Source organism: Styela clava, chromosome 14 (assembly GCF_964204865.1).
Source record: "Styela clava chromosome 14, kaStyClav1.hap1.2, whole genome shotgun sequence".
Taxonomy (NCBI): domain Eukaryota; kingdom Metazoa; phylum Chordata; class Ascidiacea; order Stolidobranchia; family Styelidae; genus Styela; species Styela clava.
The window spans coordinates 13,199,209-13,212,896 of NC_135263.1; the positions used below are offsets into that span (position 1 = coordinate 13,199,209).

The following is a 13,688-nucleotide window of genomic DNA, read 5'->3' on the forward strand; positions in this document are numbered from 1 at the left end:
GTGAATATCGCCGGAAACCCCAATATATACCTGGAAACAAGAACCGGGGAATTAGGAATTTTGCGTCTTAATAACAATGTTGATACGTATAGAAATTACGACCGTGTAGAATAAGCAGCAAGAAGTTCACAATTTACGATCGACAATACCAAAGAAACGCCACTTCTGCTGAAATTAAACAAAAAAACGACCCAAAGTTTTTCCCATATTTGTTTAAAACGGAAAGCTATAGGTATACCTATAAATAGCGATTCGAAAGGGTGGCTCGATCCTACCAGAACAAAAACAATGGACGGTAAACCTGATCCGGTTTGACCCATTACTACGCCACACAAAACCAGGGGCATATGTATTTCTATAGAAAAAAATTATAATTGTTGAAAAGAGTTAAACGAAAGGTATGGGATATCCAAACTGTGTTCATTGGCAACATGTCTTCAGTTACTTCCTGCTAATGGTGATCGGCAATTAAAAGCGGGAAAAATAAACCGCCAGTTTGGTCAACCGTATAATTGAAAGTATGATCGATCAAGCGTGTCGCGTATATAAATTGTTGATTAATATAACAACGGCCCACACCTAATTAATTTAGGTTCCAATACAACTTCCGGGTGAGGATCAAAATCGCATCTTTTCCAAATTGACCTATGACCCTGTCGGCTTAAAAGTAACCAGCATTCATATATGATTTATCTCAGCAGGTGGGCGAGTTCATTTTAAAATTGGATTTTTGCCATTTTCGTCCAAAAAATCTAAATATTATAAATAGCCATCAAAACTGAATTAATTTTTGGACATTAATCTTAAAAACACGGTCGATAATCTGAACCAGTCCTAAATTTACCATCGACAAGCTTAAATGTAAGCCTGTAAACAGTACACAGATTAAGTTTAGGCTTGTTAATTGGTCGACGTTCAGGCAAGCAGGAAGCGTCGGTATGAACCACCTTAGTATAATCCTTGTTCATAACAATGTTATGACATGACCAGATTAAAGAACACTAAAGCCATTACGTAGTGAACATAAATAATATTAAAAATAACACCAATTCGTATTATATAGGTTTGACTGTATATGAGGCCATAACTAAAATATGAAAGCGCTAATATAGAAGATTTAAAACTTTAAAGCTTTTTCTTTTACACAAATCTGAACATAAAAAATGGCCATGGCGTGGGTTATGTCTAAAGCTTATATAGACCATAGGTGTATATATAGGTTCGTTCCGAATGATAGTAATATTTATGTATATTTATGCCACTGTTTTTAAATTTGGTTATATAGAATTATGCTACCAGAAAATTCATTTCAGTGCTCCCATTTTAAAATTTAAGATGTTTACAATATCGAGTCAAGTTTAAAAATCGAACAAGTGAGCATTATTTTTAGAAAAAATCCGAGTATAATCTCTTATACTGCAAATCAAAATATTGATGCTAAAAACGCATTTTCTCAATAGAAAATAAATCATATGGGTTCGTAGAATTGTTTCGCGTACAAGGTTACAAAGAATAGGATTGGGTTTGTTTGGAAAAGTTGTGAAAGCAAATTCTACAAGATGTAATAAACAAACGACACCATATAATAAGATTAAATCAACCGCCAAGTGCAACGTTTTGACTAGATGCTGCAGAAGACTTCTGATTAGCAATTTGCTTCTTATGATTTGAGTGTTAAATCTTCGGGTCATTAAGCTGTAACCTAATGGGGCGGAAAATACGTGGCATGGCATGTCATGGAAATGCATCTGTGGTATTGAACTGATGCCATCTGGTAATAGAAGTCATTTACCGTGATGTATGAGAAAGGCGTTTAACCATATCATACAAACCGAAAACGACAAAATATCATCACACCATAAGGGCATTTTATACTAAAATCGTATGTACAAGGCACGGCATCACAATATAAAAAGGTGGCACGTGTGCCATGACAAGGACGCAAGGACATCACATAATGAAGTGGCTAATACGAAGCATGGTATCGCAATATAAAGACGTGGTATGTGCGTCAACGCCAAAGGACACAAAGACCTTACATACTGGGGTGGTAAATGAAAGGCATGGCATTACAATATAAATACGTGGCATGTGCGACAGTGCCAACTTACACAAATACCTTCCATTTTCCAGTGGTAAATGCAAGGCATGTCATCACAATATATAGACGTGGTACGTGCGGCAATGCCAACGGTTCATAAAATTTACATAAAGTGCATTTCTTTCTTTCTAATACCACAGCCTACGTATAAAATGCTAAAGTAAGATTTTTCACATCCCACTCATACGTGGTGAAACTAAGTTCCTTTTTGTGTCTGTGAGTTAATTTAGAAAATGGAGCCCCATCGGCGAATATTAATATCATCTCCTCCATATTTTCATGTAACTTGTCATATTGCGGTAGTAATTTTCATTCATCAGCCTTGAAAAATTGATTTTCTGCTCCAAAAGTCTTTCTGGGTTATCATTCTAATGAGAAGGGCGTATTAAATATGGATGGATAAGAATGGATTAGCTTTCCGAGGATTTCCTTTTCGTAAGAAATAATTTATTTTGCATATTACTACAAATAACTTTTTATAACAAAATAATGAAACCTTTGCGAAATACCAACTATTTCCACTTTCTAAAGGTCGAATAGCTTAGTTGTATTCGTTATCTATATTTACACATGTGAGTAATGAAACTAAAATTTTGGTTTACAATTATATATATTAGTAATTCAATATAAAATTAATATTTAAAATTAGAAATATGGCCTCATAATCAGCGTCAAATAGAATAAGATAATTAATGGGTATAAATATCCTCGACCATAATGCTATATGATTTCAATATCTCTTGGCCTTTTTGTGCTCGCCTGTGCATTTGCTCAGAAATGAGTCGCCTCTATCAATGAGTGAGTGTACCTGAACAGAGTCTTAGCGATATATCTTCACAAAATATAACACTACTCGAATGTGAGCGATGGGTACGGACTGATGGCACAAACGTGTATGAAGCGACAGGAAAAATGGAACGAAGGCCATTTGAAGCTTTTCTATAAAGTACATAGCTTTCGTCTTTTTGTGCAAAGCACCTTTAGGTATAATCCTACACAAAAAGAAGTTCCATGTTTTCGGATGTCAAATATTTTTTTTCCCATTTTTGTAGAAATAATTAGAAAATTTATGGATTCTGTTTTGGGATCACCCTGTACATGCTGTTGTCATAGTTTAATACATCGAGGTAGGACACCTATTATTTAGCCACATCACAAAAAGTCTATAACTGAGAGATAAAAAGATGGTATAGACGTCTCAATATGATTTGGTCTAGTTGTAACCACGAAACTATAAGCTGTATATCTTCGTTAACGAGAACCACCTATATGAAACTCCTTCATTTTACATAAGATATGTCAATGGGTAATAAAAGTTTCAATCAATCGATTTTTTGATGAAAGCCTAAAGTTTCCCATGATGATAAGCCTCAAAAGACAAGATATTGTGGAAGTGTGGTTTTCAACCAATGTCGAATTCAAGCTATCAAAAAGCTGATCTAAGCACTTTTGAAACTCCTATCGATTTCTAAGTAACACTAATCCTTGTTAAGAAAATAATATCAGCGATCAAGTTTGATTGATGGATAATTGTAGTACTGAGAGTAAACTTTATTCATGGATCATGTATGTTAATCTATAATGTTGGAATTATCAAATAAAAACATGTTATTTTGAGCGCATTATCTTCTGCAAGAAAAGACAGAAAAATCAAATAGTAAATCCCCCTAAGGACTGCCGCAGATGTTGTCTTGCTTCGATCGACTTGATGAATATTGATCACAAAAATTGATCAAGCGGAATGCGATTTCTTGAAAATGTCAAACTTAGATACAGCGAAACGCTATGAAAAGTGTAACCATCAACAACAAAAAATGAATTGAAAACATATATAAAAGAAATAGAATGTTTATTGCAGTTTCACATTTTTTCGATAATGTTAAGCTTTATTAAATCCGTACCATGCCGCATTGCTAAAGAAAAAGAAGATTCTACAATCTATAGTTGTGGGTATATTCGTGAGAAGAACCTTCTGGGTTTCATAGTATTGAGAGCATGTTCATAGTGAATCAAATCAATGATTTCTGAATCAAAAACAAATTTGACGGAATTCGAAATATCCTAAAAAAGCAATTAATTTGAACATGGTTTGTGTATGTTTATTGAAATTTCTGATTTTTAACAAGGTAATACACAATTTACATTGAGGGTGTAAAATGATAAAGTTTAGCTAACATTTCTACTAAATTATTACTATTGCCAGATGCACAGTGAAAAATCGACCAATATCTTACAGAAAGCACCAAAATGATTAGTGTTGTTTACTATCTCTAAGACTTGTATTGGTTGATTGAAAATGTGATCTAAAAAATCATTAAATCCGAAGGTAATGCGCTTGTTACATGACGGAGCGTGCATATCGATTTTTCTAATTACTTGCTTAAGGAATGCGCTAAGTAACATCCAATACGTTAACACTCAAGCAACGATGCATGATCCTAGAACGAAATTCCATTGTCATTTCATTACAGACCAATCACCAAGGGGTTAATTAGAATAATTAATTAATGTAAGACTCATCTTTTGGGGATACTTTAATGCAGGAAACATATATAGGAAACAATGCAATAAAGAGAACCGTATGGCCCTGTAACTTAAGTTTTTATGAAGATAACTCACATTTCACAATTACCAAATAATTCTATGTGAAGATGGGGCAACTCATTTCATCACTGGGATTGGAATATGGCAATTTTACCGTATTTATTTTTTGTTATTTCGTACTAAAATACTTATTCTCGTGTTTTTAAAACGAACTATTTTCAATCTACGAAGTTTGACGGAAAATCAAATACTGAAATTCCCTTCAATTTTGGTATGACAGTGGCATAGTTGAATTATTCGTGCATAAAATTATCAGCACCCCCAACCCATAGGAATCAAACAAAATATTGACAATTTCAACAATCTTTTGGTCTTTGGCAACAAAAAATATGAAATAGAAAGATTAAAAATGTAGCAGCGAATTTATACCACAAGCAATACAGCTGCCTCTGTGGGGTCTCACCAATTCGACCCAATAAGAAATCTTCTATTGCCAAAATAGAGTCTTTAGTCCGATAGACGCGTTCGTCATAGAGCATAGGCGGATTTGTGAGGTTGAGCGGAAATACCTATTCCCCCACGCTTATCATTGCACGTCCAAATCTGGTCGAATTTTGACGGCTTTTCGAAATTAACGTCTGCGGCGGATTAAAGCGGAATGGTAAATTATGGCTTTTACACCAAATTCGTATTGACTCTAAACACATTACGGCTTCGGTCGTTCTGCGTACTAAACAGGTCCACTCAAATATGCCCTTTGTAATTCGTGTACACTACAAAACAAATAAAATGTCATCATGGAAAAATGATTCAAATTCGTTGTTTTTTAGAAAAAATTAACCCCAAATAATATTCATTTTTAATGGAGGACTGACATTTATATTATTTTTAATTAAATATTAGTTTAATTTCGTTAAAATTTTCACTATGGTCTTAGATTTATAAATGAATACTTTTACTTGGTAATATTGGCCAACTAAAAAGCGACAACAGCGGATGTCCATGTTTGTAGTGTCGCGGTCAGGAAACAAAGACCCAGGTCTCGTTTCCCATCTGACCACCTGTTAATAAACTGGCATAATTACATTGCCGCCGAAAGTTTCTTTTATCCTAGGTATGGGAGCGCCACTAACGCAACAATACCAAGGAGAATAAAGAAAATTTAAAATTAATTTTAACTGGCTGCTAGATTGTTCTTATATGAGCTCTGGCAGTGGGAAAAAGAAAACCCTTAATAGCAATATTACTGTGTGGTCATTTCAATTTTTTTATTCAAATCCACACATGCATCGATAACGAGATCTAAAATCAAATTCAACTCTGTGACGTTTTTTATAAGATTATACGGTTGGTGTGAGTTACGTTTTCTTAAACTTTTATTCAAGAAAAATCGCTTTTTAATCTTTTTAATCCGCCCTGAACAATGAAATCGATTGAAGTTAACGCGAACTACAAACACTTGGAACGCATTTGCACTATATCGACGTTCAAGGTTATACTTTTTAAAAATTTCTGTTCAGTCTCTGCCGAGAAAATGCCTTTAAATGAACAGCTAAATGACTGCGATGAAGGCTAATCTTATTTCCGGAGATAGAATTATTAGTAAAACGAAGCATTTGATTTGTTTGATCATACGGTTCTCCTATATTACATTGAGTTCTTAAATATAAATTCATACAGAAAGGCATTCTCAAACTATACTCTTCGCTATCGGGCAGGTAATCATTTCCCTCCAATCACGAAAGTTCAACTTGTTTATAGTTCCCAATTATCTACGTTGTGCAATGGTTTAAAAATATTTCACGGTGTCAAATTCGACCCTTGACGGGTTTACTGGCCACATCAAACACGCGAGGGTATACCCATAGGAAAAGCGTAGTTGACACCGCATCAAAGATCGAGAAGTATTCAGTTGAAAACGATGAAAGCATGCAACCACAACAGTCACAATGAGAACGATAACCGCTGAAATGATACCTGCCTGGAGGATAATTTGGATAATGTTGAAGGTATATTGGCGTAATTGGATTTCCAGCTGCTCTCTTGATTTGGCTAAACATCAATAGGTATTTAACGCTATAAAAGTTGTGAAAAGTGCAGAAATCGATAATCGTTTCCGTTGAAAATATGATGACGTAGTTTTGATAGAAAGACACCCACTATCAAACTGGTAACGCATTATACTGCTTATATATTGAAAGCCCCACAAACGCTTCGTATCTCCACTTGAGTTGAATGCCAGATACTAACTAACATGTTGGCAGTGAAGTTTATATATCTCCCATGTATAGTTCAGAATCTGAATATAATGGATAGTCAAATTTGACACCATTTGTGATTATTGAACATCGCACGACATATTGGTGTTAAACATCGTTTACGCTGATTTTCAACTTCAAAGGCGACTCAAATTTCCAATAATATGGGTAATATTTTCGACATATGGAATTTATTTACGTTATTGGTTCCTTGGGGCATTACACTGACAAAGTGCATATGCAAGATGCATGAATATTTCATGTTTTCGCAAATAATCGACAGGCCAATATCCATTTCCGAATGGGATGCGTATGTCCGGGTCGACATTGCGGTCACACTAAAGTAATTGAATACGGCTTACTTATTTATGAATTTTAAGGTGCTTCCTCATCAGAATAACATACTTTTCTTTTATAATATCTACGATACAAGCTATAGGTCAATGAAAATTTTCGACTGGGGTCAACTGACAATCACACAGTAAAAGATAGGACGATGGGCAAATGAAACTCTGGATATTGTCGAGTTTGGATCACATTTGGCATAAGAAATGTAGTAAAAAAGTATGGTACTAAAAAAAATCATGCCAACGCTCACAAGCGATTATGCATGTTATTGATATGATCTATAGTGTGACGACGGAATAATTTCATTGGTATAAACTTTTTCTACCTTGTCCTAATCATTACTATCAATATTATATAACAATGGCATCATTTCTCAGTATTCGACAATCTGAATGTCTTGGAATCGTGTATAATTCCTTTACGTTGTCCCATAAGACCACACCCAGGCGTTGAGAGAACACTCGGGCATATTATCAGCACCAACTCCATTCAAAATATAGGATGGTGTAATTTATCGTCGAACTTTGCGAGTATTGCGTAATTTGCGTTCTAAAACTTTAACAGATGTGGTCGCCCATCTGAGAAATGGCCAACAAAAACAAAATAGGCGACAAGAAGTTTCCTTGTGATATGCACGAATATCTGATTTTAAAATGGACTAAGTCGTTGGAGAATTAAACCGGACCAGTGACCATCTGGAGATGTCATTTCGGTATCCACAACATAAGCTAGCACGACATATCTTTTGAAAATTTCCGCCTCAGTTAACCAGTATATGTTTGATTTTTGATGGTGGACGCTCGGCCAGATATAGGATAAGATTATCCAAATGACCAATATATGAGACAGGGGCTTAAGAATGACAGATCATATGATAAAATACATTATTTGTACATTTGACTCACGAAAAGACTGGACGACACGATGACCAACGAATTGAATATGTTCATATCTGTCTATGAATAGTCCGAGGGTTTAAAATGTTTGAATTGGAATTACCATTTTCCGCAGAGTAATGTAGATGTCGGAATGTTTCATAAAATATAAAACATCCTCTAATCCCAGTAAAATACGAAAACGATATGGAATTTCTATCAAAATGTGTTTCAGATAGCCGACATGACTAAAATTTTTGTAAGCAAACAATAATGACTAGGATATTCTGCAGAATAAATTCTCAACTCATAATTTTCTATGAATATGTATGTGCTTTTGAGTGAAAAAAAATAATGGGAGCACAGAATATTTTCGAGTGTGAATAAAACTCAAAATTCACGGATGCGGTATATTCTATGTAATACGTTTTGTGCTTTAACTTTATAAATAATTTATAACTTCCTTGAATAAATGCTCACAAAAATTGAATTGTAATAAAAAAAATAGGAACACTGCTTATCAAATTCCGGTCAGCTGATCGGAGACTTGTAAGGATCGTCCTTTTCGAGTAGGCCTGATATACACTCATACGCACTCGGAAGAACGCGCAATCTCTGTGCAAATATCGGATTGTAACGAACCAACTGGGAGAAAGTATGCTATTACGATGGTCGTGAGAATTCAAAACTGGACATTCATTGTCCAAATCATTGACCAAGGGTGGGATATTAATAGACCACGTCATTGTGCGTAGTTTATCTTTGGGCAATACTTGTTGCTTTTTTGAAAAATGATATAAGCGAAATAATTGCCATTTGTTGCCAAATCGTTCATACTTGATCGAAATTGGAAAATACCGCGTTACAAGGAAACGGCGAATCACCGATGTAAGAACTCTTGAAGTCATCGAAAGTAAATTTTACGTAAAGCACAAAATCAAATATTACGTATCATAGATTTAATCCACCAACGCATAAATATGTCATAACATAGTAACAATGATACCTAACTATATAGTCAACCAATTTACCAACACAAAATACTTGTTGACGCCCACGCTCAAAATATGTATTGAATAATGATATCGTGATTTTGTCGCGAGGTATGATAACTGCTAACGCATGAAAGCTACGATGATTGTACTTCGCTGCGTTTGCCACCCCCAATATAATTTAACTTCTGTACTGAAAATTGAGCGATATTTTGTTATGACAAATCTGAATTAGTTTTATCAATATTCTTTTAATATATTCAGGTGGAAGTAGAAACTTACATGATATAGACAAAGTCACGTTCTGACTTCTTATTGTTCCGCCACCATTCTTTGCCTCACATTGGTAAACTCCTTCCGCCACGCTATTGCGGAGGTTGAATAAATGTATCTTGTTGTGCATGAATAAGATGTTTTTAGCTGCGAAAGAAAATAAATAGTCAACAAAAACAAAATAGGCGGCAAGAAACTTTCTTGTGGTAAGCACGAATAATATAAGATTTTAAAATGGACTAAATCGTTGGAGAACGGTAGTAAAAAGTGGATCCTTTTTTCTAACATTCTTTGGCTAGTAATTGAAATTTCAATGAGAGGCATCTTGTTGTACAAGAATAATGTGTTTTTAGCTGCGAAAGAAAATAAATAGTCAACAAAAATAAAATAGGCGGCAAGAAACTTCCTTGTGGTAGGCACGAATATACGATTTTAAAATGGACTAAATCGTCGGAGAACGGTAGTAAAAAGTGGATCTTTTTTCTAACATTCTTTGGCTATAGTAATTGAAATTTCTATGAGAGGCATCTTGTTGTGCATGAATAAGGTGTTTTTAGCTGCGAAAAAAATAAATAGTCAACAAAAATAAAATAGGCGGCAAGAAACTTCCTTGTGGTAGACACGAATATCCGATTTTAAAATGGACTAAATCGTCGGAGAACTATAGTAGCAAGTGGATCCCTCAAAGATACTCACCTTTTTCTAACATTCTTTGACTAGTAATTGCTTGTTAGTGGGCGGATCAATGCTTACATATCACTTAAAACGTGGAAGATGGCTGCAATGTCAACTTTACAAACTTTTCATCTTTTTCAGGGGTTTTCAAAAATTAAGTAGATTTAATTAGTACATCGCCAATGTCAACAGATCGCAAGAAATATTGCCAAACGGGGTCGACCCCAGAGCAAATAATAAAACTTTGACAGGCTGTATAACAAAGATAGTCGCGGCGGGAATTATTTACATGTGGTCCGTCCGGGTTGTAAATATTGAAAGATGGGGAAAACATGACACAGATTTTTCTTGAATAGGAATGGTATATAACTCAAGATTGGCAGTATATAATCTTCAGTCTAACCGTGCAAAATGGACAGAGTTATGGTATTCCAATGCGTGGCCTATACCTCGTGGAAGATTCTACTTTTGACAAGGGACAATGATGTAATGCATAATCGCGTCGACGATAAAAAATGACGGGAACGTCGCGTTTGTTTGCACTTGTGGTTTGTGTGAAATAAAATATGGCGAATTCGGCCGCAAATTTCGAAACAGATGAAATGAGATTTTTGAGACCAAGCGTATATTAAACCAATCGGGTTTGGACAAAGATGAATCGCGTCTCCTGGGTGTTATTTGCCACTGGTCCATGTATATAAGGTCCCTAATCCTCCAGCAATTTGCCAATTGTAAAAAACTCCATAATCGCGCCAAGATCGTATATCTGTAGACAGAATTTTACCGCCAGAATCGTAAAATAGTCACTGATTAATTCTATTTCAATATTAATAATTTCACGTGAATAATGATATCCATCGTAGAATTAATATTATGATCTCACACCCCACGGCCTACACCCATCGTACGAAGAAAAATTAGCGGGTCTTACGATCTTCAAAATAGCGCAGTTTTCAAAAGTCAAAAGTCCGCAGTTTTAGTTATCCCAAGAATGATTTGGTGCAAGCGTTAGACACAATTTGAAACTGGTAAAAAAAATAATTCCCAATGTTGAGTCATTCTGGTGGATGTACGCGGACGACATGCTGGCGCTGAAACTGGATAGTAAAGCGCGGCCGAAAATCGTAAAACGAACCTCGGAATTTTTATGCTCATATGCTTATATTTTTCTAAAGACAAAACCCAGCTTACCGTTCTTTCGAAGTAAGTGACCATCCTTGTACCAAGATATCTGCGGCGTTGGATAGCCTTCAGCTCGACAGTATAGATCAGCAGTACCACCACGTTTGGCAATTTGATTAGTGGGCTCTTCGATCAAAACAGGCGGGATGGATCTATCTTGAGATTTCCGTCCTGGATCGGCGATTGGACTGGGGCCAGGTGCTGCTTCGGGTTCTGCCCCTACTGTAAAAAGAAATGGATAAATGTTACTAACATTTTGGTGTATATTTAAATATATATATCGAAAGAGTCTTTATCACCAACATGTCGTACGATGAAAATACTCCAAGTGATAAATAAATTACTATTTTTTTGTTTGATTAATTTCAGCAAAGATCTCTACAATTCAAACGCCGTTATCCTGAGACAACAACTTCAATAAAAATTGTTAGAGATAGTCCCAATTATGTAATTTCCAAATCACGAAAAATGTCGTACATTTTGCCACATAAAAGCGGCCAAAATAGTTTAAATTACTGTGAACTAAGAACATGAAAAAACAGTGACAAATCCGATTTTATCTTAAAGAGGATTTCAATTTAAACGCTCCAATTTAGTTTTTCAAGTCGCTTTATATTATCAAGTTAACAATTGGGAAAATTCCCACAAAATTTGGATTTCGGTCAGTACGTTTGTACTGTATACTGTGAAGTGAATTCTGAAATATTATTGGATTAAACAAGCAATTCTGATTATATTTCATATTTTATATTACTATTTTGATAATTATGAGATGCATATGATATTCTGTATATACGCATCTAGTGACCAAAATCACGTGGGTTTATTTTTTATAAAACTACAATGAGATGACAGTAAAATTGATGTAGTTTTTTTAATAGTGAACAAAACGCGACAAAGAAAACTAAGTCGGTCACAGCTTTAAATTTTATATCATACTCTTTAGCCGTTACGGGAGATGGTTATCTTAAATTACGTTAAAATTGCTTTAGATTGAAGCCCGCGAAGCGGAAAATAAGCCTCCGTTGACCAATTCGCAAAGGAATTTAAATAAAATATGTTTATGACGTCAGCGTGAATGACAAAAAATCAAACAAGGTTATAATATATGATGATGTACTGTGTTTGTCTGTAGATATTAAGTTATGACAATTTTAAGGCTAAAACTGTCGGAATTTCAATTTCCTCCATACTCTGACGAATGATGAGGTGTAAATTGAAGTAGTCAGCAAACAAATTGTCTGTTTTTCAACCAATTTTGCGCAGATAACGACACAGGGGAAATTTAGAAATTATTTTCCGATTCCGTGAGGCTTAGCAAAAGCCTAAATCGAAAAACTCATAAAATGAAACGTTTTTTGAAGTATATATGGAGAGCTAATCTTATTTATTCTTGTCATTAAAAATTCAGGTTGGGAATAATACATTTCTAAGCACCGTGCTAATTTCGTGTGTTAAGATGTTCCCCAGCCCTAATCAATCAATTCAAAAAGATGGAAGTGTTCAATTATATTAAATGAAAGCAGGTAAACATATAATATTCATAACTTTAAAATTTCAAAAATGCATTCTATCAATGCAAGATATTCGCGATTGACTGATAAAAGCAACATTTATCGTTCCCCAAATTCCTCGCCACATCAATATACACTAGAGATACGATCTTTCGATGAGGGTTGCATGTTGGACAATATCACAATTACGTTCTGCAAGACTGAATTGAATAAAACGTAATGACTAAAAATAAATTTTTGAGACGAGAGCCAATTTGCTTTTGACAGCAAAAAGTTTGCGGTACTGATGTTCAATCTGAGCCAAGTCAAATACCAATATACTCTCAAGAGAAACGAAAAATTACTTATGACAAAAACACATTCATGTTCATATACAAAGAAATTAGAATTTGAATATTTATATGAGGATCGCTATCAAACTAGAGCAGTCACCATCAAAAAATATATAATATAATGTCGACACGAGTACATATATATGCCAGTGAGAATAGTTTGCCCCGTTATTAAAATATATTCAAATACGTATGTTTCCATACAGAGGAACACAACAAGGTAAAGATTCATTGAGAGGCGACCATAATATTATGGATTTTTGAAACTCGAATCAAACTGACAATATTGGATTTTCAATATTACGTTTTCTCGTGGTTATCAAAATCAGTTGCACGAAAAACGGAACCCAAACTCAAACGTACAATGATCATTTATTTCGGCATTTCATACGCTCGGCGACGTATCAAAGAATTTTCTAATCCCTAACGTACCCGTAAGACGTCTGTGAAGCCTGCGGGAGACCGTAAACATGAAAAGATTCGAAACAAAAAATGGTCGCCACGCGAACAATACCAGCGTATGTCATCGCATTTAAATTATTTGTCATGATTCGTGCTAACTTGACTGCGGTACTAAAATAAAAAAGTAAATTA

General features: G+C 34.8%; 1 protein-coding gene across 2 annotated transcripts in view; it reads right to left on the reverse strand.

Moving 5' to 3' along the window:
• LOC120340671 (roundabout homolog 2-like) overlaps window positions 1-13,688 on the reverse strand; it is a 69,678-nt gene that overhangs the window by 45,690 nt on the left and 10,300 nt on the right. For both annotated transcript variants that reach the window (XM_039408989.2, XM_039408988.2), the window contains exons 2-3: window positions 11,258-11,470; window positions 9,401-9,538 (exon numbers count right to left, since the gene is read on the reverse strand). In XM_039408989.2, the coding sequence (XP_039264923.2) occupies window positions 9,401-9,538; window positions 11,258-11,470 (351 nt within the window). The remainder of the gene's footprint in view (window positions 1-9,400; window positions 9,539-11,257; window positions 11,471-13,688) is intronic.